Consider the following 25445-nt stretch of genomic DNA (forward strand, 5'->3'; position numbering starts at 1 on the left):
CTTTTGTCAACGCTGACCTTTTTCTACAAATTGCCTGAAACTGAATAGGCAATTTGTTGAATTTTGCTTCCAGATTTCAATCATTTTACAAAATGACTAGGTATTTTAAGTCATTTGGTACAATGCCTTTCAAGGTTATTCATTTAACAAATTGCCTGAAAATTCAAACATTTTACAAAATGCCAAATTTTTTTAAATGTCTGTAACATGTGTAACATATGTAACATATATCTCTTTATTTTATTGTGGCTGTAGTCATGTCACGAAATTTATTATAACAGTTAAAATTAAAAAAAAAGTAGAGGTCATTTAGTCAAGTATGCTTCAGACAGGTCGAGTATTGTTCAGACCTAAAGTCGAATATGATTAAGACTGAAACAAATAGGTCGAGTACAAGTTTCGAACAGATGAAGACTGTTTCAGACTCGTTGAGTAATACTTCAGACTATTTTCAGTCTCAAAGATATGGGTTAAGTACAAATCAGTGCAGTCGAGTACGGTTAAGACTTGGGTCGAGTAATGTAAAGAAAAATTCAGACTAATTCATGCTACCGGATTTCAAGAAATTACACTTCAATCTGGAATACAGCATTATCATCTAGTTTTGATGTGTTACTGATTTTTTATTCTTCAATATCTGTCTGTACTAGATGCGTAAACATTTTATCAGGACCTGAACTAAAAGTCTTGTTTATCTTTCGTAAAGGCATGGACAAACTTTTTTCATAAAAAAGCTTTAATGTTTGGTCTAATTTAAGACGATTTACATGTAACAATGTGTTTTATTTGTTTTAGATTTTGATATTCAAAAGGTTAGATAAATAGTATTTATAAATGCACAATTATTTGTATGGTACACATGTTTTAGTGTTAGGTGTGGCTAAATGTATTGGTGACTGAAAATCATATAAAAATACAATCAACGCTATTTGACTATTTACTTAGAACGATGTGGCTTGAATTACATGAATACAATATGTTATTTACCCATTGACTAAAGCATTTTTTGTTTATTTCTTCACTTAATTGTAGACTTGGACGATTTTTTTCTAGGACAAATTGTTCCTGGAAATCTTATTTTATATTGAACATATGGGCCAGTTAATGTCATAAATCTATTGCTTGCTGATTTACATATCATCCCTGTACACCGGGTTGCTTGTGTATAACACTCTTTTGCCGATTCTTTATTTCCTGCAATCTCATAACACACACCAAGTAATGTAAAACACACAGATGCATTATTAGTCGCAGCAATGTGACTTCCATATACGGATAAACGCAGGTCACGTAAGGATTGTTCTTTATTTTCAATTTCATTGAGGTGATGGTGACAAAGAAATCGAATGCAGCCCACCATAACATCACATGGAACGTTAAGGTTGTTATCCTGATTATCCAGTTTGAATTCATGAGGTGTGAAGGACGATCGTTTGTAATATTGAACGTACTTCCTGGTGGAAAGTTTCATTTTCTCGGTCAATGTTAATACTTCACATTCGCTTATACTTTGATATTGTATAATGTTAGCTTGCTTAAAAGAAGAACATGATAATCCAAACAAAATGGACGAACAACGTGACAAAACGTATTCTACGATTTTCAATGCTGCATTATAATGGCCTAAATTATAATGATATGATGCATACAGTACCCATCCTGACACTGCGTCTGACTCTTTACATTCACTGAAAAATCTGCGATAGAATATGTGCTTTGCTTTATCAAATGAAGGTGATATCGGTATCATTTGCGCAATTTGTTGACATATTACACAGATATAGTAATGATAAACACCTTTCAAGAAGACTGATGTCATAGAAAAGGACATATTCTTTAAAAAAAATAAAATTTTGAAACCTTTTGCAACACTTGTTATCTTGGAGATTTCGACTATTCTGTAAAAAAGAATCTCAAGGTCAGCATTTGAGTATTGGCGTAGTGGTGGCAAAACAATCTTTTTTGTCATGAATGTGTTGGTCGCGAGACTGCATAAACGCCCTATTTCCTGGAAACGGACGTTATTTAATACAGTAAAAAGCATCCTATTATTTGACTCATTAATTTTACCATTGAACATGTTATGTTCTGGAATAAAATAATTCGGACAGTAACAGTTATTAATCCAGCCTAAGAGTTTGTCAATACACAAACAAAAGCATTGATATAAGTTTGATATTCGAAAACATTCGATTGAATTTTCTTCAGATACCCAAAATAAAGCTGTTTTCATGAAATAAGAACACAACATATCTCTAGCATGGACGTTTTTATTAATGATGTTCTTCAGTGTCAGTTTGAGAAGCGAATAACACAAAAACTGGACATAGTTAAATGAATGGCAAAGCAGTTTCTCTGCCATTGAAAAGGATATCCTCCAAAATTCGGATTCATCCTCTTCGTATTTTGGACACACTGGAACAATTAGACATCCGAAGCCCACTATGTTTTCGACTAATCGATCAGACGGCCACTCTTTTGATCTATGACGGTAAATCCAGGCTTTTGCTTGTGCAGGCCAAGAACGTAAGTGGAAGCAAAATGCATTATCGAAAGTCAGGTCAACATCTGAGAGACAAGGACCATGCGTTTTTAATTGCATATGTGATACTGACCTGCACATACTGTCCAAAAATGCCACGGAGCACAAGTATTTCCCGTTGCCTATTTCAATAAAGGAAAGCGGCGAAAATAACATTTCATCTCCTCTTATTAATTTAAGTTTAGAGAATCCCGGGTGATTGTCGTCATATTCTATAAGAAAGGTAGCAACTCCTAAACGACACGGAACCTGACCTAAATTTTGGAAAACTGTGATTTCTTTTAAAACATACATAGAGTCATAATCGCTCCCTGATAGATCCAATCCTTCCGCTAAACTGCCACTATATATCCTAGTACATCCGAATCCACATATCTCAGATATAAAATCATTCAATACAAACAGTTTCTGTCTCATTCTGATTGTTTTCTCGCAACCTATTATTCTCCGTATACTTAGGTACAATAGATTCTCTTCTGTTGGTAACAGTCCAATACTTTCATCTAAAGAGAATTCACAAAACAAAACATTTAGATTAACGAAAGATTTTAATGACACATTTGTCATTAGAATATGTTATACAACATTATTTCTTGAAATGAAAAGTTAAATAGCAACTTACCAATCAGTCATGGAAAATATACAAAATGTAGTTATTTCTGTCAAGAGTATCTTTAAAAAATAACTACCTTGCGAAGGATACAAAAGATAAGTATCAACTTCATAAAAAAAATGCCAATTAGAGATTATGAAACTATCAGCAAAAATTCTTTTACAAACAAGGAATGATCCTATATGTCCCTAACCTGTATTAAAAATGACATCCGAGGTTTGTCTTTTGTCTGTTTAAATCTAAAAAAAAATCCGCCTCAGATATAAAACTAACAAATGTTTGCTCCTACTTAGTGGTTGTTTAATTGCTCCTTAGAAACAATATACATGTATAAATATACAACTCGTCTAAACATCAACCCAACAATGTTAGATCTGTAAATTTGCTTTCGCAAATTTTTGGTTCTTCCCTCGCATAAATATAAATATATTTATTTATTACTTGTTGAGACATGCAAAGTTGATTTCTAACAATTTTGATAGGTTGTGTAATTTATTGGATTTTTGAGGTGTTTTACCATGAATCAGCTTTGATGTACTATGTTTTGCTGTTATAACACCTAAAGGCAGTACATTTGATTTAGGGTTGTTCTTTTGAGCATCAGGAGGTATAAACATGTCATATCAAATCACAAAGTTAAAATATACTCTATGTGTAGGTTATTTATAATTTCGTTCGATAACATAATGAATGCACAACAGTAAATGTTATGGTTATGGTAAGTCTTCCGATGAGACACTGTAGGATGAATTGTTATAATAACTCATAAAACTGTAATTAAAAAATTAATATGTTTTAACTACATAATCGGAAAATATGATGTCATCCATACACCCTTGTTGTAACTACATTCCCACCCTCTTTTCCATAATGTGACTTAACGAATCAGACTTATTATTCGGTTTGTAATAACATGAGTAACACGACGGGTGTCGTATACCTTCTGGAGCACAAGAGATCACCCCAAGTTTTTGGTAGGGTTCACGTTGCTCAGTCTTTAGTTTTCTATGTTGTGTTTAGTTCACTTATGGTTCTATGTTTATTTTTCTTTTTTTAAGCAATGGCGTTATTAGTTTACGATCGACTGATGAATTTGAATGTCATTTTGGTATCTTTCGCCTCTCTTACTCCTTAAGATAACAGGTAACAAATTATTTCCTTTATTCAGTTGTTTTCGTACTTTATCGTATTACAAATCAAGCAGCCAATAGTCAATCGGTAGACGGATTTTTATAAGAGCACTGCTCTTGTTTCCTATTCCCAATTATTGAATTCGTTTGTATATTTCGTATTTATGGCTTTATCCTTTTAGCTATATATATATATTCATAATGATTTTTTTATAAGATATGTTTACAGCAAATCAAGCTTGAATGTTCACATTAAATAAGATTTTTTTTTATGTACAACTAACTATATGATATTCGTTTTTCTCATTGTCGAAGGTCGTACTTGTTCACATATCAATCCTTTTATATTTTTTTCTTAATTCACGGTCCACTTTTATCTGCTAAATAGATATATTTCACGTTTTTCTTAATCTTTGTGTGAACGTACATGTTTATAGATATATATCAAACATTTCACCCCCCCCCCCCCAAAAAAAAAAATCAATCGAAATGCGAAAGAAGCAAAACAAATATATGTGTTAGAAAACAACGAAAAATCCAAAATGTAGACCCTAAACGTCCGTTAAAGTTTTAATGCCGTTCCAAATATTAAAGCATTGTCTGTCTAGGTGTTCAATTGTTTAAAGCTACGTATTCTTTGTTGTTTTTGTGCAGGATTTTTTTTAAAGTTTCGTTTTTTTTGTTTTTTTAAAACATATATCAGAATGCAGTCAAAGCCAAATATTAACTTATAGTAAGAAGGACACAATATGTTACTTAACATATGAATTGACTATACCGGTGTCTTAAGAATTTAGATAGAAAACATGTCTCTGTTGAGATACAGGTTTAAACATTTTATATCGATAAACCAATTATTCCCGAGAAATAATTTTCTCTATTTTTTGTGCTATTTCTATATTTCCTGACCAGTGTAAGGAAATTTTTCTCCTCACTAGTGAAACATTTGTTCTCGACAAATGATTAGTTAAAATTTAATTGTGACGTTAAATTTTTTTTCTTCTTAATTTTCTTATTGTGAGGTCATGCAAAAGAAGGAGACTTGCCTGATGATATCACATTAAAAGTACACAAATTTCCAAAATCTTTGAAAAAGAAGGATAAAAATCATTACAGAAACAGATGCCACCACTGTAACTAGTGTATTACGTTAGTCTCCACTCCCAACAGTTGATTTTTTATTATTTAAAAAACTCGGCAAGCCTCGCGCTTCAAATATTAAAATTTGACTCTCTCGATTGGAAAATATAGTTATTGACTTGTTGCAGTTGTGAAATCTATATGTTAATAATAGGTAGACTAAAATTGGTACAAAACGAATGGTAAAAATACGAATCTGGTACAAAATCTTTGTTTGAAGATGGGTATCTTTCAATTGCTTGCAAATAATTTAAAATATGAAGCTGACCTTCTCGTATGGGTATGATATTCAATTTCATATTGTAGATTTTTTGTATACAAGCAATCGCTAAAAAGGATTGTATAGTTGACAGGACATCATTTATATATCATGCATATCTAAATGTGAAATTTTGCTTTTGCCTTGTGTTCAAAATAAAAGTTGGACAGCAGATCAGCTATGAAGTATTTTGATTTATGAGTGTGCAAATACAAGTTCATGTACACTGAGCTAACACAATATTTGGGGTTAAGAGAGAATGTGGTATGCAGAAAGAAAATTGGTACTTACTAAAATATAGCTTAATGAAAATCAGTTATATTTTTGTTAATGAATTACTCTGAATACCACAAACCTACATATAGAATGATCATTCATTGTCTAGAACATAAATCGAAACTAGTAAAAAAACGAGACTTTGCAAACCATTTATTTCCTGTGTCGAGCCATGTACAATTCAAATTTATATTACGGGATAAACTATTGTTGTTTCTATTATTTTGCAACTCATTCAAAAGAGAGGCAAGCAATCTAATTTGGCAATTTAATATCAGCAGTCTAAAAAGTAGATGACATGACCGAAAAGGGGGAAAACAGTACAAAAAAAGATAAAAAAAACCGCATAAAAACAACTGACAAAATTGACGGAGTGTGACAGAGCTTTCAATTATTTTTCTGTAAAAAAGAAGGAAGTAACTTATTAAAAAGTATTTGCACATAAGGTTTAATGTGACTTTTGAGTCGAAATGGCCTTTCATTCACACCCTCTTATAAACAAACACACAAAGGACAGTAATACTAGTTGATGTTAATAAACCCTGACTACCGCTAAGGCTGAGATTACTTCCAGATTCTGACAGCTAGTTCAAATCCAGAAAACGAATTACAAAGGTCAAAAACAAGACTAGATATTATTAGTGAGAGTATATCACGAATTACTCTATGTTCAATTTATTTGAAGGCTTAATAAGCACTATTGCAAATGAAAAAAAAAGTTTATACTTTATACCTTCTTGACAATTTTCTAAATATTCAATGTATCCATCACTTGTTTTATCAGGAAATCGTATGTTGAGAAGCCACTCTTTATTTCTTGTTCGTCTTTCTAAGTATTCTTGAAATCTTGATTCAAACTGATGAATAGTTGATCCTAACAAATCATTTTGTATCATAAATTGTCCATTGAAATGTTGATGTAAAAGAGGTGTGTGTTTCCTTTTGCCTTTATAAGGGAAACTTTTCACACCATATATATCCCAATACGTAACTTTCTTCATGCAATAAAAGGTGTCTTTCCCATCATCTGAACGTGTACCTCCTACACTCATTTTCCTAAAAAAAAAAACATTGTTATGTTCCTTCATAATACAGTTCGCCACATGAAATATATTAAAGATTTTTTGCGGGAGTTAAGGGATAACTTTAAAGATGACAATCAGACATTTTAAATTATGATGGAATTTCTTTCATTGCTACTAAAGAGACATTCAAGCTCATAATTCGAAAATAATTTGACAATACCATTCTTAAAAAAAGAGAAGACGGGACAAACAGATAAACAGACAAACAACGGTACACAAACATAACCGAAATAAACTCAAGACTGAGCAGTAAAAACCGGTGGTGACCGGAAAGGTTATTTTATTGTGTGCTCCACATATAAGTGTTGATCATGTAGTTACAAATCCGATGATAAGTAAAATTGATTTTACTATCAATTTCATTTGAAGTTTGAAGAATATAAAAACTCTCATACCATTTCCTTTTTTTTTTATTAGTATAGAGATTTATAATGATCTAAACGATACTATGTATACAATAAAATAAAAATAATAACACATCTTCACACGCTTAAAACATATGTATCATGTTCATCTTTATGTTCGCCTTACGTGACCAGGTAACACAACGACTATTAAGATTATATTTTTATTGCAGATGTGGTGTAGTGCGTCGAACATGAGGTTAAGAAATTGGAGCTTCAGTGTCTAAAATGTGTGAGTATAAATCCCGTTAAGAGACAAACATTTGTCGGCAAATTCTTTTTAAATCTAACACTGTTGGGTCGCATGATCATACTTATATATACATATAGGATAAACAATATTAGATAAACTACATGTTTATTAAACAATATGATGCTTTAATGTAGCGTTACTTGAATAAAAGCAAAAATGCATATGAGATATATAAGGTACAGTCCTTGGATGGTGTAAACTTCCAACTAACACTATGCACCATAACACCATACACCATACACCTTGTACAATTACACCATACACGTGCACGTTGCACATTCGCACCATACACCTTACACATTACACCATACACCATACCCATTCTATATACACGATCCGAAATTACCCATAATGCAATTAAATTTCCAATACTAAGATTGTTATTATTGTTTATGTTTACAATTTGAAAAAAACGAAATAAAAAGAACTTCGTTTTCAACTAATGAAATGTTGTACACCATCATTCACACCATTCCCGATCACACGTTACACAATCACACCATTCCTCATACACCATTACACCATTCCTCTTACACCATACACCATAGCACCATACACCTTACACCATTGCACCATACACCTTACACCATTACACCATACACGTTTTTTTTGGAAGTTTACACCATCCAAGGGCTGTATGTGACTGACTTCAATAAGTCAGACATCCCACAACACAATAATTCTATTATGATTTCATGGCTTCGCATATCTACAAATACTTGAATTGGATAGACCAATTAGAAGTTTTTCCCTTGGTTTGCACTTCGACCAAATAACCGAAACTACCCTTACTATTAATGCGCTATTCACATGCATGTGATCCATCGGGTACTAGGCAGATTGAGATTGAAATCAAATTAGATATTTGTTTGCGCTTAAAAACGAAGTTGGATGCATTCAAGTTCTGCGAAATATTATGAATAATCTTACCGCGTTAAGGAAGTTCGCTACTTAGATTCAAAATTACAATCTTTTTAAGACATTAGTATATTATATAATGATTGGGGATTAATTAAGGAACCAATAAAGCAAAAATTAAATATAGATCAATGTGCTTGTTTTCGAAATATAAGCCGTTGAAATGTTGGCGGGAAAACGCTCGCTATTGATTTTTCATAGCTATATCATTGACAAGTTTAAGATCTCAAAAACTATTAAGAATGAACAAGGATTTTACAGCATGTTTACAGATGGCTAATAATTATGCACGTTAAAAAAAATTTAAAAAGAAAAACGAGGGTCAATGAGCAACATATTCTAAGGTATTCAAATTGGTAAAGCCAATGGATTCATACAATTTGACAATAATTAAAAAAACTGACAAGCGAACATCCTTAACGTCATGACAAACATGACGTGACACGAATGAAATTTCTTAATCTTAGTTCGTTACTTGTTCGGTTCAAATTAAGAAAATATATCATAAAAGATCATTTGTGGAATATGTGCCATTTCATTTTAGATTCTTTTACAGTTCCAACGTACATTGAATTTCAGAATGTCAATATGTATTAGTCTCGATATGTCTTACGTTTGATGGGAAATAGATGCCGATTAAATAAAAAATTATAATTTGAAAATTGCGAATGTTCTTCTAAAAAATAAGAATTACAAACATTTTCTTTATTGCTGTGTAATCGGCGTCGCGTATTCCCAATCTTTAAATAACAGTCCATTTGGACTTTTATTCAATTTATGAGTGAATCACCACAGTTTAAACATCAACAACCTCTAGTAAAAATGTGTTTAATAATTTAATAAATCTATCAAATATTTAATTTTAATTTTATAAATACATACGTGCAGATCTCTAACCAGTATGATACCCTTTCTTTCCTTATTAGAATTGCGAAAACAATGATGAAGTTGATCTTCAAACCTGTTTATACGGGTGGTGGAAATTTCCAATTCAGTTAGAAAAATTGTAAAATGAAAATTTGTCACATAAGAGGGTCTAGATAGGAACTTCATTTCTCTATCCTTTAATATTGCGGGATGTTTCTCTCAAACCTTACATTTTTTGGCAATCCTTTTTCCCATTTTCTTTAAAAACTTTTTTTCATATTTCTCTATTTTTGACGTATGAATACGTATTTGTTTGTTATATTTACCTTATTCATACCCTTATATACCAAACTATATGTAATTGAAGAATACCGTTTCAATAAGATAAAATGTACGGTCTGTTAAACACCATAATCAATACTTACATAAGTGTAAAGGTGGTTCGGTATCAGATATAATTTAAGTCACTTTAACAAAAGTTTTCCTTTAAAGTGAATGTGAATGACGTCTGTATATTTTTAGAAAAAAATATTATGGTACTTAAGATAAATAAAAAAACATCATGTAAAAAAAAACACCAAAAAACCTATAACACTACAAAAAGACAAAAGAGTGAGCTAATTTGGAAAGCATGATTATTTTTTATTATTTGTCTCTTGCTTTCAACTACCTTTCAGTAACTGCGAGAACTCTCTAAGTATACTTTCGTGTTAATTTGACCGGTACATACAATTTGTAATGCATGTTTGTCAATTAATATTTACTTCTTTTGTCTTTCATCCCGTCTCACTATTTTCTTATTTCTATATTTCATACATGTTATAGTTGATAAGTATTTAGCATGTTTAGCTTGATGATAATTTTTAACGACTGATCTCGTACTATGAACAACAAATTTATTCCTTTTCAAATCAGGTTTTTGATCTTCATGTACTCCTTACAAAAAAGTATTTTAATTACTTGTGCACGTTATTTTAAACGGAATTTTGACCAAGGTCATAGTTGTCGTTCTGATTTTTATTGTACATCTCTACCCTTATTTTCTCCTTTTTAATTGTTTTTTTTAAAGGTACTGATATAAACAGTGATCTTTGTTATGGTTGTGAAATTTTGAGTGCTCAAATGGCATCAGCTATAGAAAGGATACATCTGGGCTATTATAAAAATAATAAGAAATTGAAAAGCTCTACTAATAATTTCATGGTTTACTATGATCTAAGTAGATTGTCATTATTGTACAACAGAAAATGTCGCATTTTTGAATACTGGTTTAAGCTGCTATATACTACAAACTGTATTTTGAAAAACTGTTACTGTTTTTTATATGACAATATATCAAATATCTCCAAATAATAAGATACATTGGTTGTATTTTATTAAAATTGGGTAGCTCAGTATAGTCTTAGGTGATATTTGGTATAACTTAGGTTTATTTTTAGATAGCAAGCTCTCCAGTAGTTTTTATTTGATAATTAAACAACGCCTGTTTGGTTGTCTAAAGTAAGATTTTGACAGTCAAATAAATAATTAAGTTAAATGTACAAGTTATAGATGTAAACCAATACCAGTTATTTATAATCAAAATAAGACTTCGTAGTCATGATTATTTAGCTATAGAATGTGGTTCTATTCTGCAATTACAAGAAATAATAGACTTTGTAGTTTTTGAAAAAAAAAAGACACTGAAGATAAGATCAATTTTATTTTATTTCATACAACCATATAAATGGAAAAAACTTTCTATATGGAAAAATATATACAATTTATGAGTTCTAATAATCTTCGAGCATTATGTAATTTGGGTAAATTTGTATTTCGTGCACAAAAATTAAGATCTAACATTATGTAATATGCTCCACACACTACCTTCTGCTATCTATGTAGACTGTGTGTAGTTTATATGTCGTATGTCTATAGTTGTTATGATTTTGGTAAATAAAAGATATAAGTTTATTCATTTAGAGTATGTTTACGTATTTTTGTTTATACATTTTTGATCGAGTTTTAGCAATTTTAATTATACTTTATAGTGTGTCTGTTTATGTTGCAATGTTACAATAACGTTTCGGGTAAGGGTGAAGTTTGGTACCAAAACAAAAAATTTAAACCCGTTGCATTTATTTGCATTTGTCTTCAGTCAGGAACTTGCTGTTCAGTGGTTATCGGTCGTTGTTGTGATTCATTAGTGTTTTTCGTTTCTCGTGTATTATATATATAAAGGCAAACAGTAGTGTACTGCTGTTCGAAATTCATAAATCAATTGAGGAATAAAATAAATTCGGGTTACACACTAAAAATTAGGGCAACGCATCAAATATAAGAGGAAAAGTACGACACAACAGAAACACCACATTTAAATGTAACACACACAGAAACGAACTATAACATAACAATGTGGCCGGGCTTTGTACATGATAATTTGAATAAAGAAAAAAAATGATGGGTTGAACCTGTTTTTACGGCATGTCAAACCTCTCGCTTTAATGGCAATGTTGAAATAAACATTACAATGACAACAATACATGACATGATTACAATACAAAGAAATTGGAGAAATTACAGGACAGAGAAACACACAAATAATAGCTAACACAAGGTATCCGGCATCAAATTTAATACGCCACACGTGCGTTTCCTGCACACAAGACCAACCAGTGACGCTCAGATGAAAAAAGGTTCGAAAGCCAAAACAAATACAACACTAAAGAGAACTGAAGACCAAAGGTTCGATAAAGTTGTGACCCATACGGCTAAGGTTTAATATCTGTGATAAAAACATCCTTGTTATTTGGAATAATTCATACTTTTGAAAACAATAAACTTTATAAAATGACTATATCATACTTAAACCAGCACATCAAATTAGCCAAAGTGATCAACGCACTTGGAGACGTCACATTTGAATTTCTAAAAAGATTTCCCAAAAGTAAGATAGAATTAGGATAAAATGCAAGATAAGCTTTGTCAAACTGACATTTGGTTTTCATGTTTGTAGGATTTTACACTAGTACTTTTTTTGTGTCCTATATAGCTTCCTGCTTTTAAATGTGAGTCCAGGTTCGATGTTGAAAGCCATACATTGATATTTCTTTTATAGTTCTTTTTAATTCATAAACGCTGCAAAAAAGGTAAGGAACCCTACCAAACTTATATAACAAACAAAAAAACGTCAAGGGAAATTCAAACAACGAAACAAGTGCAAAATCAACTGCCATTTATCTAACTAGGCATAATCTACATCGGTCGTTAATGTAAGATTCAATTATATACTAAATACTAAGGATTTTCTACCTCAGGCATAGATTACATTAGCTGTATTTGGCAAAACTTTTAGGAATTTTGGTCCTCAATGCTCTTCAACTTCGTACTTTATTTGGCCTTTTTAACTTTTTTGGATTCGAGCGTCACTGATGAGTCTTTTGTAGACGAAACGCGCGTCGGACATATATACTTAATTTAGTCCTGTTATCTATGATGAGTTTATATACTTATCTACAGTACTAAAACATTCTATCTTTGAAACACTCAGTATTGAAAGAGGAATAAAAGATACCAGAGGATCAGTCAAACTCAAAAATTTAAAATAAACTCACAACGCCATGGCTTAAAATGAAAAGGACAAACAGACAAACAATTGTACACAAGACACTACATAGAAAACTAAAGAATAAGCAACACAAACCCCACAAAAAAGTAGGGGTGATTTTTCCACACATGCTGATGGTTTTACAACATCATCCGTGGACAATATTGTTAATAACCAGAGTTCAACGACGGCTAAAGAATTGTTTAAAAGTAAAAAAATTTAATACCGGTTTTTCAGCATTATGTTGTCTCACTTTTAAAGTTCGTCATAACCTAATGCTCAGTAGGGCATCCCTTTAGATATAGTAACAATATCACGTTATGGCCAAGTATACTACTGATCTGAAACTCTGTTTAGTATGTTTTGAAAGGTAGCATGTCTTTTAAAACAACATGTCATGTCCCAAGTTCGACAGACAAATCCCATTAAGTTGTAGGTCGGATTTGACAATATATGAGCCACTCTATAAACCTTTATTAGTATGTACTACATTTGTAGCTAATAGTTTGCACATAGAGAAAAGAACTTTACAAAATCCATTTAACTTTATATACCCGACTTTGAGCGTTCTTGATGAAGGCAAATCCAGAAAGTAGATTACTAGAGCGTTGTTTTTTTTTCTATTAAAGTAAATTCGAAACACTGGCTTTTTGATGATCGCATAGCTGTCTCGAATACTGATAGTCACCAAGAAGTTCTTCTAGGTTAGTGGTAGGAAATATAATGAGAGACATTTCGTATTAAATAGATAGTGGTAAAATATCGTCGACGCATGTAAAATAGTAAGCTATCGTTACCTTTTTATTAAGGTCATTCCTAGTACCTGAACTTGTAAGGGATATAACATTTGGGTTGAGTTTGCAAACTAACCAATTTTTACACACAGTGTAAGAAAACAAATGAGGTTAATCTTCCAGTTTTTCATAGAAAATTAAAATCTCAACTTCTATAAGTTGGAGTATAAAAGGCCTCTCCTTTAATTGTACTCAATTAAAAATTTAAATTGAATTTCAACATTATTATCCTTATTTACCAAAGTCATAACAACTATAGGCAACATAAAAAGACCCGCTATAAAGTATAAATAGTATCGAAGAGCTTCCTATATAAAAATACATCGTCACTATACCAAATATCACCAAAACTTTTATCAAGCAAATCAATTTAATAAAATTATTATTTGGCCATTTTTGTAAATCATCATATAAAAACAGTAATAGTTTTTTTCAAAATACAATTTGTGGTGCATAACATCTTAAACCCGAATTTAAAATTCGACATGTTCAGGTGTACCGTCATGTAATCTACCTAACTTATAGTACACCATAGCATGAGTCGAACTTTTTACTTTCAATAATATTCATGCAATAACCCAGATGTATCCCTTCTATTGCTGGTGCCTAATGAGCACCCCAAATTTCACAACCATAACAAAGTACACTTTTAATATAAGTATCAAATAGTGTAAGTAAAGTTACAAAATTTAAATATCTTATACATTTCTCCTCAAGGCAAACACAGCATTGTTACCCTGTTCTGAGATTTTCTACTGCAACAGATTATATTTACCATTAAAATTTAAAAAAAATACTAAGATAACTGAATTTATCTACAACTTCTATTTCATGGGTAATATAATACCATGTTTCTTGTCATGTATATTTCCACCCAACAAATTCTTGAGAGAAAACAAGAAAATATCGTTGTGGTAAATAAATGTAAACAAACATTATTTGCTTTCCGATTTAGTAAACTATTATAATATATATATAAACAATATAAGGTCAATGTCAGGAAAATTAAACTTTTTTTGTATGCGGCTGACAAACTGGGAAGGGCGAGGTTCTAACGAGCCCTTCCCAAGTTTTGCGCATAGTACAAAAAAGGTTTATATGTTTATGATATTGACCTAATATTGTTTTATACTGCAACCTAAATGAATACACAGATAACTTTTTAAATCGTAACACAAATGTCGAAGTTATTGTATTGCCTTAATGGACCCCTCATTGTGTAGAAAGTGTTCTATGAGGAAATTGACGTCATACAAAATATAGCTGTGTTACTGTATAATTAGGAAATAAACACAAGTAGCTGCAGTATGCAATTATATAATCGATTCTTCTTTTCAGACGACCACTCATATAATTATATTACCTGTCATTGTCAATTGTAGGTGCAGAAATTGTTGGAAAGGTTTATCTAAACGACATTTTGTCTACTTGTTAACCATGTTAACGGATTTAACACCTTTTCTTTAAAGATTTTGTTTTTTAAATCGCTAATAATAACAATACATGAACTATTCGTGCATAGAATTTGCCACAACGCATACCACTACAATTTAATTTGTGTCATTTAGATTTTCTAAAAATCAAAATCAAATACTCACCTTAGCAACACACAAACAATATGATCCCAAATAACTAAAACAACTTACTAATACGTTAAAAACCTAAAATGGATAATAGTAGCTCGTACGTGGTGTATATAGCGACAATCAGTAATTTGAGTGCACATAAAAATGAAAATGCACTGCGATCGTCAATCGAAAATTTATTTACCAATTGGTTACGGATACAGATTACTACCAATGATATTAATTTTACCAGTAGCCAAGGAAAGAAGGCGGCCATTATACATCTTCCATCACAGGGAGCAGCTCAAAATGTACAGCAGAATTTAGCAACACGAGAAGGCAGACAAAAACTACGATTCAACTTTCTTCAACTTGCCGATCCAGGCGTGAATATTATCGTAGATGTTAAATATGATAAACAAAAAAGTAATGTACAACATGATACATGTTACTTTCATGGAGATAAAATTGGAAGTGAAAGTAGAAATAGAGAATTTAAAAAAGGCGGTGGGAACTACTCATATGATCACTTAAAAACTGATGTCAGTGTATATGTGTGCGCTTTTCTAAACAGCGAGGAGGAGGGAACGTTGTTTATTGGTGTCAACGATGAAGGTAAATACACATCTTCATGCTGTGGTGATTTACCGGAAATCTAACTTGGGACCTCATGATCAGTCCTTTCTCTTTTCTTATTCTTATAAAACATACTTTATTTTCTCTTTTTTTCCAAATTCATAAGCTTAAAAGACAAAAACAAAACGCTTCTCGCTTAATTTAACAGGGTGAGGTCAGGGTCAAAATATGTTACTAATCCAAAGCAGATCAACTAAAATTAGAACCGTATTTGTTTTTTAAAGGACGTTTGGTGAGTTTGAGCTATTGAATTTGCCTATTTCAGTTCCAAATTTTGTTTGGTATTTCTAATAATCTAAGTTTTAGCTCACGTGGCCCAAAGGTCTCATCACTTGGCGTCCGTCGTCCATAGTCGTCCTTCGTCGTTAACTTTTACAAAAATCTTCTTCTCTGAAACAACTGGGCCAAATTTAACCACAGTTGGCCACAATTATCATTGGGGTATCTTGTTTTTAAAATTGTGTCCGATGAGCCGCCAAACTAACTAAGATGGCCGCCATGGCTAAAAATAGAATATATTGGTTAAATGTATATTTTGGCTGATAACTGTGAAACCAAAGAATTTAGAGCAAAACTGACATTGAGTAAAATTGTTTAATAGGTCTTGATCTATCTGCACTGGAATTTGCAGATGAATCGGACAATGGGTTGTTGGGTTACTTCCCCTGAGTTGGTAATTTGAAGGAAATTTTGTCCGTTTCCGGTTATTATCTTGAAAATTATTAAAGATTGAGATAAACTGTAAAGTAATAATGTTAAGCAAAGTAAGATCTACAAATAAGTTAACATAATCCAAATGGTCAGTTGACCCCTTAAGTAGTTATTGCCCTTAATAGTCATGTTTACCAATTTTTCGTAAATTTTTGTTATCTTTTACAAAAATTTTCTCCTCTGAAACTACTGGACCAAATTTTCAAATGAATTAAACAACTGTTTGTTGGATTGATGCCCCAATTGATAATTGTTCTTAAAGAAATTTAGCCGTGTTTGGTTATTATCTTGAATACTATTATAGATAGATTAGTTGTAAACAGCAATAATGTTCAGCAAATTAAGATTTACAAATAAGTCAACATGACCAAATTTGTCAGTTGACCCCTTATGGAGTTATTGCTTTTTATAGTCTTTTTTAAGTTTTCATTAATTTGGTAAATTTTGGTAAGTTTTTACAAAATGTTTATTCTGTAACTAAAGGGCCAAGTTCATTACAGATAGAGAAAATTGTAAGTAGCACGAAATATCAGTAAAGTATGATCTACAAACACATCACCATCACTAAAACACAATTTTGTTATAAATCCATCTGTTTCCTTTGTTTAATATGCACATAAACCAAGGTGAGCGACACGACTCTTAAGAGCCTCTAGCTAAAATATGAGTTGAATTCCAAAAATATTTATTTATATACATTGTCCTCTTTTAAACACTTTCATCTTAAGGAAACCTCGTTGGTCTCTTGTAACAACCTTCATCTTTTTTTTATTAAACTTCACTGCATACTATGAGTGTTATATACGTTTCCCCATGATAATGACGCCTTTGAAGTAACATTTTTAAGGAATGAAAATGAAAGAAAGATGAATATACAAAAAACTCATAAATAAAGTGCAAATACACGACAATGCTGCTGCTATGTTTATTTAATATGCTACACATGAACATTCAAAAACACAAATGTATATATTATACACACCTATATACTTCACACAAAATAATACCAAAAAAAACAAACCCTCCAGTCCTATCAATATCATATATATCTTATAGATAATTGAAAAGGGGGGACTTATTGAAAAAATAAAATTTACCAAGTTATTAAATGAGAACCGCTCACTATGGCGTTTGTCGTACAGAATGACCGAAACCCCGTTTCGGCAGGAAACTGACCACATGATAGGTACGCCACCTATACATCATGAAAAAAAACCAGAGAAAATGTTTTCAATCTAACTCACTTTTGTGTTGATTTGTGTTATCATTGATATGTTAATAATTATAAATTAACTGCTAACAATACTTTGAAATACTTTGGCTTTTCTACCTTTTTTTTTGGTCCTCAATGCTCTTCCAACTTCGTACTTTATTTGGCATTTTTAACATTATTCATACGAGCGTCACTTAGACGAAACGCGCTTCTTGCGTAAATATTAAATTCGAATCCTTGTATCTATGATGAGTTTATTCACTACGTTCAACCGTATGAAATTTTATATGCATGCTACCTTCTTACATTAAAATAGACACACTTACTTAGATATTTCAAGAACAAGTGATATCTTTGTGAAGAACAGAAGAAGTTTAAATCTGTTTCTGCACAATTTCTAAAATTATGTGCACAGGGATATTATTCAATAATTTGATGTAAGGACACGTGTGTTTCAATTTACTTTATTATCTATTTGAAATATTTTATGTTTTTTTCAATATTGTGCCCATTTATGATTTAAAAAAAAATCATAAATTTTCTTATACTAAAGTTATTGTGGGAAATCGAAGAATTATGCTTATTTGTGCCCTTTTTGGCCCCTAATTCCTAACTGTTTAGGACCGAAACTCCCAAAATCAATCCCAATCTTCCTTTTGTGGTCATAAACCTTTTGTAAAAATTTCATAGATTTATATTTACTTGAACTAAAGTTATAGAGCGAAAACCAAGAAAATGCTTATTGGGCTCTTTTTGGCCCTAAATTCCTAAACTGTTGGGACAAAAACTCCAAAAATCAATCCCAACCTGCCTTTTATGGTCATAAACCTTGTGTAAAAATTTCATAGATTTCTATTTTCTTATACTAAAGTTAGAGTGCGAAAACCAAATGTCTTCGGAGGACGATGACGACGCCAACGTGATACCAATATACGGCCAAAAAAAAATCAGTTTTTGCGGTCGTATAAAAATGTCTGTACCAAGTCAATGAAATAACATTTGTAATCAATTCGTTCCGTTTAGAAATCTCCCCAGGGTTCGTAATTTTTATTATTTTAATTTTAATTACAGTTGTTTCATTATTGGACAATTCAAAGAAAAAAAATTTCATAATAAATTATATCAATGATCATTGCATGGCTGAGATGTCCATATGCAAAAGACATTTTGACAGATCATGTGCAATTCATAATTAATATATCTTTTTTATCAGGGATTGTTGAAGGCATTGAATGTGAGCAGAGGAAGGAAGACATTATACGTAAAGATATTATTGATCGTGGAATAAAAGCAATCACGCCAGAGATTTTTCCCAAGAACTACACTGTGAAATTTACTCATGTATGTGATGAGAACAAAAGGCAAATAGGTGAGATGAAATTATACCCCTCTGTTAATCTCGTTCTGATCCAGCAGTATAACACATATAAAGGTACAATTAAATTAATTACCGAAATCAAAATCCACGCTATAATGTTATCACATGGAGAAAACAATAACAGAACCAAAAAGCATTGGAAAAGAAATTAAAACATTGATTGACTTACTGCTATCCGTACTTAAAATTGAAGAAAGCTTTATATACTTAGCCTAACGAATTAACTTTTCTTTCACTGTAGAGTAGTTGTCACTGTATTTTCTGTCTAGCAATCAAACGCCAATTCTAATGAAATTCTTTACCAGCGTATTCACTGCTTACTTACTAAGAAAGAAGCACGTGAAAGTATAATAAAGGCAAGAATAGTATACTGCTGTTCAACAGTCATAGTTCGATTTGAAACCAATTATAACCGAAGGAAACACATAAACTATAAGAGGAAAACAACTAAATACCAGAAACACTGAACTGCTACAAAATCAAACTCCAACATCCATAGAAACGAACTAGTTGATAACAACTGCATTGGCATAGGACGTTTTAAGAAAAAATGTCTTCCAATAAATTGTTATCTGTTAATTAGTCTGATTAACTGACAGAAAAAAATCAAAATCAAATACATCAATTACAGAGATTCTTTTCCAAACTTTGGCTAGACGGATATATTACGAAAATTGGTCTTTCCTAGAAAACACTTTTTGTTATAGCTGCAACATGTTGTCTACTGAAAATTATTACAAGGACGCTTCTTTTAGTGTATTTACAGCTTGCATTAGGCATGCGAGATTTTAGTGGCGGATTTAGAATTGCTAACCACTTATTATGAAAAGAGTTAATACTGTTAATACATGTAATGCATATTTTTTACTTTTTTAATGAATATTTGGGAATAGTGAATCTATTTTAGCTATTATTTACTCTGTCTCTTTACAGTTTGTATGATCAGCAATAAATGGTCAATTTTCGAGTGTGTTGTATTTGAATCAAAATCTTTAGTTTAGTGGCGTCACATCCGTTCCTATGTTTAGCGAGTGGTTGAGAAAATATAATGCTAGATTCCACAAATCATTCGGAAAGAAACTCTTATAACTGTTATTCATCACTGCTGACATTAGGGAAATTTGATTCAGTACTTACGAAACTTATATTAGTTTATCCTGCATAATGACGATCACCAAGACTAGTAATGAACTTAAAAAGAATAGGGATATAGATCATCCCCTCTATCTAATACATGACGTACCGAAGGCGCACAAAATTTACGCGCTTTGCAGATGAAGTACATAACTCGAAAGTGGTCTATGCAGTCATGAAATGAATATATAGTGTACAAAATGACTTTTGGTTGAAACCGCTTTATCAAGGTGTTTATTTTAAGGTGGCTCGAGCCTATTCGTCGAAGTATCTATCAGAAGTGACGTTTTTTGTTATTTTATTCTTTGCAGAAAGTGAATCAAATTGGTCGAAAAAAAATAGGGGGTCAGGGACCATTTAAGCTCAAAATTTTACTTTTAAACAGTTATGTAAAAGGGACCGTTTTACAATGAAATGATAGGGAAAATAGAGGAATATCAAAAAAACGTTCTATGACACTTGGTTCAAAACAACAATATAAGAAGCTGAAATATAGCATCAAAGAATGAGCAAATCAAAAACATAGGTCAACGATAAGGAAAAATAAATATTTTGCCTTAAAACCCAAATATTGGGGGGAAAATGGTGAAAATGGGTGAAATGTCATTTTGACCCTTTAACAAATACGTATAATAACGAAATTATTCTAATAGTCACATAATTACAATGATTTAACATTTCTAATCAATCAAAATATTTTAAAAAAAAAAATCGAATTAACGACAAATACTTGTAATTCATACGTGAAATTATGCGCTGTCGAATAGTCCAGAGCCACCTTAATCAAACCTTTTTTTTTACTTTCAGGAACCTTAAAAGTTATAGAAATAACGGTGAAGAAAGTGGAGCAATTGACTCAACTTTATGAAGTTGTCAATGTTGGCGTCTACATAAGGCGAGATGGAAGTAAGCAGGGTCCTTTAAAGGTCAATCAGATTCAAGAATGGCATAATCAGGTCAGGTCATAAATATAGAATAAATAACAAAAAACAAAACCGAAGGGTATATATAATGAAACAAAATACATGAATTGATAATTGCTCAACAATTGAAAGTTACTGGAGTATGATCATGGATAACACCTCGAAATAGTCGTCAATCTAAATATGCCCTGATAATAATACAACTTTACAAAAAAAAAACTAAATATCACAAGTAGTACCTATCAAAGTGACTTATCAATTGTGTACAGAGACAAACAAAATGAATATAAATGTCTCGCCTGTCTAATTTCAAGGAACTCAAAATGCTTTTATGAAAAAAGGGTCAAATCTAGCCATTTAAAAGAGGGTTCCAACTAAATGTCCCTATTCAGATTGCATTGATCTTCAAAAAAGGGGGTTCCGGCCCCACCGTCTAGATCGGCCACCAATAAAGTCGTATCCAAATACACCGAAGGGTAAGACAGGTACTCCTTCACTAGTGGAAACCATCGTGTGAGAAGTATTTTAAACCAACTCATTTTCGCGGACACTTTAATTCGCTACTGGTCCTTACATGCCAATTTCGCAGCGATCAAATTTCGCTATTTTCAAGTTAAATTGAAATAGTATTATAAGGAAAAATAAGTTTGATAAGTTCGCGACGATTTATATTCGCGTTTATTATCTACTTGAAAAAGTCGCCAAAAAAAATCGCTCACGCAAATAAGTTGGTTTACAGTAAATACTTCATCCTTCATTTCAAAAAGCTGACAGACATGTGATTTATTATTTTCATTTCAGCATTCTTTATTTGAAATGATAGGAAGCAGTCAAGATTTTGACTAGAGTCTGTTTAAGTACGGATCTTATAATTCTTTAATGCTTCTCAATTACAAATTGCAGATCAAGTTCATTTTTTTACCTTTTTCTTTTAAAATTTAATATTTACAATTAGCTTGGAGTTCATGCAATTTGGTCATTATTAAATCTCGTAGGTTTGGTTATTAAACTGCATTTATGGATGCTGTTCGGCACTTGTCTCTAAAAATAAATTACAATGCAATTCGTTTGTAACGATAATTTTCATTGGACGTTTACAAATATTTTGAAGGGGTAAATTTCACGTCCCAGTCCGTAACCAAGAAAGCCACCATTTTTAATTATAATTTGTTTTGTATGTAATTTATCACAAAATAAACAGGAAAGTCAAATTTGGAGCATCAAAATGTCCTTCTTGTCAACGTTGAAACAATTCTGAAGCGTACGAAAAGTATAGATACGTCTAGAGTTTTATGTTTGACATCGTGAGTATACATATGACGTCAAATTGGTTACAGTCTCGCGTCGCGTTGCTAGATAAACTCAATTTGCGACAATAAAATCTTCGTGTTACAAAGGCCAAGCTTGAAATACAATACAGTTATCTCCTAATTTATAATACTTAAATTGTGGGTGATCCGTTGTTTATTTATTGTTGTTGATTTTTGTGTCAGAAGATTGATTTTTTAAAAAATCAGAATTCATTCAAAATATATCAACAACAGCTTGTTTAAAACGTCTACTCACTTATATGCATATTTTCATAAAAAGTCACGTCTATTTCAGAAATCCAATAGGTTCACGCAACAACGATTAAAATCTGCAAAAACACGTGGTGAGAGAGAAACGGATCAGTTAAAGGCAAGATTGGATGAAAAAGATCAGAGGATCGCAGAAAAAGAAGACAGAATTAAAGAGAAAGAAGATAGGATTACAGAGAAAGAAGATAGGATCAAAGAGAAAGAAGAAAAAATTAAAGAGAGAGAGGAAAGAATCCAATCATTAGAAAAACAAAATAATGAAATGGCAAGAGCGAAGAGTAGATTGGGACATCGGATAGATGATACAGAGAAAGAAAAGGAAGAAGAGAAGAAAGTTTTAGAACAAAAATTGGAAGAAGAGAAGAAAATTTTACAACAAAAATTTGAAGAAGAGAAGAAAATTATAGAACAACAAATGAAAGAAGAGAAGAAAGTTTTAGAACAAAAAATGGAACAAGAGAAGACATCCGCAAAACAAAAAATACGGAATATGGAAAAACGTGAGAAAGAATTTAAGAAACACATTTCTAATTTAAAAAAAGATATACAGGTGTTTGAAGAACAACACAATACAACAACGGCGGACAAAGCAGCACTAGAACAACGTATTACTGTAAATGAACAAGAGAAAATAGAACTAGCACGACGCGCTGAAGAATTAGAAAATGAAAAGATGACACTAGAACATCAAATCGAAAATGCAAAGAAAGAGGTTGAAAAGTCTAAAAATATGTCAAATGGTGTGGATGAAGAAAAGAAAATTTTGGAGCAACATGTCGAAGACATGTACCTTAAAATGAAACAACTTGAAGAAGATATTGATATCACAGAGGAGGAAAAATCAAGTTTACAGCAAAAAAATGACGAAATGAGATTGGAAAACAAAAGTATGGAAGAAAAAATAAAAAATGATGAAAAAGAAGAAAAAAAACTAAAAGACAAAATTCTTGCAGAAGAAACCATAAGAAAAACTATAGAAAAAGAGACTGAAGAACATAAAAGAACACTTGAGGGGAAAATTCTAGAAATGGAACAGGAAAAGAAAATACTAGAAGAACAACACAGTAAAGTAAAGGATGAGAGCAGCAAAATGGAAAATAAACCCGATGTTATACCGACTAAACTTGACAAAAAGAAAAATGAAAAAAGCTCTAAAACTTGTGTCATATCATGATTATAACAATATGTATAACAAAATATACTCAAATGTAAACGAAGGGTGTTAAGAAAACTTTATTATTGGGAAAAAAGTCGAAGATTGGCTTCATGGTACAGGATAAACTGTTCTCAGTTGAGGAAGAGACACTCTTTTATAAAGTGTAGATCAACCATCTTTGCATCAACTTTTCTGGAAATTTCCAGATTACATCAAAGATGTCCTACAGAGGTCAACTTTTATTTTATTAATTTATAAATTGTTTATGCAAATGACCACGGTAATTGAATTTTGTAGTAAAATTTTGAATTATTTTTCTCATTTATGGACTAAAAATCTCCTACGAAGCGAACCTAGAGATGTTTGTAAGAGTCAGTACCCTGTAATTAGTTTCACTTTCAAGAATAAAGCATAGTTCTATTAATGAAACTGATGGTTTACTATATCTATATTCTAACATAGATGCATTATACATGTTATAGAGATACTGCCAGATTAAAAAAAAACAAGGGCGTTTAGATATACTGTTATTTAATTTGGGTCTGAATAATATCCCTTGTTCGCCTTTTCTAAGGTGCCATAAATGGATGATTTTCTTTTTTGATTATCCAGATTGAAACATGTAGTAAACACGAGCTGTATTGAATCATCGTAGTGAATTGAGAAAGGCCAAACAAAGAAAATTTTTATGAAACAACTTTTTTAAACGTCTCGTGGTATAAGGGGGACAAAAGATATGATACAGTCAAACTCATAAATCGAAAATATAATGACAACGCCATGGCTAAAAATGAAAAGAACAAACAGACAAACAATAGTTCACATGACACAACATAGAAAACTAATGGTAAATATAACAAATTGTATTTAACTGATCTCTTAAGGAACTTATTCATGCTAACCTCCAACAGGATAAAAAAAAATAACAAAAATATTGATCTCCGAGTAAAATTCACAAAGAAAAGTCCCTAATCAAATGGCAAAATCAAAAGCTCAAACACATGTGGAATGAGTGTCAAATAGACAACTCTCTATTGCAGTTTAAGTAAACCGTTAAAGGTAATTGCCTTCAACACGGAACCTTGGATCACACCGAAGAGCAAGCTATAAAAATATGTAGCGTTTCTCTATTGAATTGTTTCTCGTTTCGTCATCTGGATTCTTTAATAGATAGCTATATTTTTCTGGTGTTGCCAATTTATTTAGAGATTTTGGGTTACCTGTAATTGTTTTCATTTTTGTCCTTTCGTCTTTTTGATCATTTTGTATGATTGGCTATTAT

At 31.5% G+C, this 25445-nt stretch overlaps 2 protein-coding genes across 4 annotated transcripts; one reads left to right on the forward strand and one right to left on the reverse strand.

Moving 5' to 3' along the window:
• Positions 1 to 962: 962 nt before the first annotated feature.
• On the reverse strand, positions 963 to 15762 carry LOC134691125 (uncharacterized). 3 transcript variants are annotated; one of them, XM_063551394.1, is made up of 3 exons: positions 15638 to 15762; positions 6694 to 7016; positions 963 to 3045 (listed from the first exon to the last, which is right to left on the reverse strand). In XM_063551394.1, the coding sequence occupies exons 2-3, from the start codon at positions 7010 to 7012 to the stop codon at positions 1019 to 1021; spliced, it is 2346 nt and encodes a 781-aa protein (XP_063407464.1). In that variant the 5' UTR covers positions 7013 to 7016; positions 15638 to 15762; the 3' UTR covers positions 963 to 1018. The 3 variants fall into 3 exon arrangements, with proteins under 3 accessions (XP_063407464.1, XP_063407466.1, XP_063407465.1); XM_063551396.1 differs by lacking the exon at positions 15638 to 15762 and adding an exon at positions 15466 to 15574; XM_063551395.1 differs by lacking the exon at positions 15638 to 15762 and adding an exon at positions 9503 to 9625.
• Positions 15499 to 24433, forward strand: LOC134690055 (golgin subfamily A member 6-like protein 1). The gene is made up of 4 exons (XM_063550028.1): positions 15499 to 16047; positions 19206 to 19361; positions 21312 to 21460; positions 23033 to 24433. Exons 1-4 carry the CDS (start codon positions 15534 to 15536, stop codon positions 24179 to 24181), a joined length of 1968 nt encoding a protein of 655 aa, XP_063406098.1. The 5' UTR covers positions 15499 to 15533; the 3' UTR covers positions 24182 to 24433.
• The last annotated feature ends 1012 nt before the right edge of the window (positions 24434 to 25445 follow it).

The sequence above is a fragment of the Mytilus trossulus genome, chromosome 11, assembly GCF_036588685.1.
Source record: "Mytilus trossulus isolate FHL-02 chromosome 11, PNRI_Mtr1.1.1.hap1, whole genome shotgun sequence".
NCBI classification, from domain to species: Eukaryota; Metazoa; Mollusca; class Bivalvia; order Mytilida; family Mytilidae; genus Mytilus; species Mytilus trossulus.

Bases quoted from the DNA above. Each gene is read 5' to 3' on its own strand.
- LOC134691125 (XM_063551394.1), bottom strand. From the start codon at position 7,012: ATGAGTGTAGGAGGTACACGTTCAGATGATGGGAAAGACACCTTTTAT. The intron at 3,046-6,693 runs GTATAAAGTATA...AATTCTCTTTAG, and splicing joins TTTAGAAAATTGTCAAGAAG to ATGAAAGTATTGGACTGTTA.
- LOC134690055 (XM_063550028.1), top strand. From the start codon at position 15,534: ATGGATAATAGTAGCTCGTACGTGGTGTATATAGCGACAATCAGTAAT. The intron at 16,048-19,205 runs GTAAATACACAT...CTTTTTTATCAG, and splicing joins TATTGGTGTCAACGATGAAG to GGATTGTTGAAGGCATTGAA. The intron at 21,461-23,032 runs GTCAGGTCATAA...CGTCTATTTCAG, and splicing joins TTCAAGAATGGCATAATCAG to AAATCCAATAGGTTCACGCA.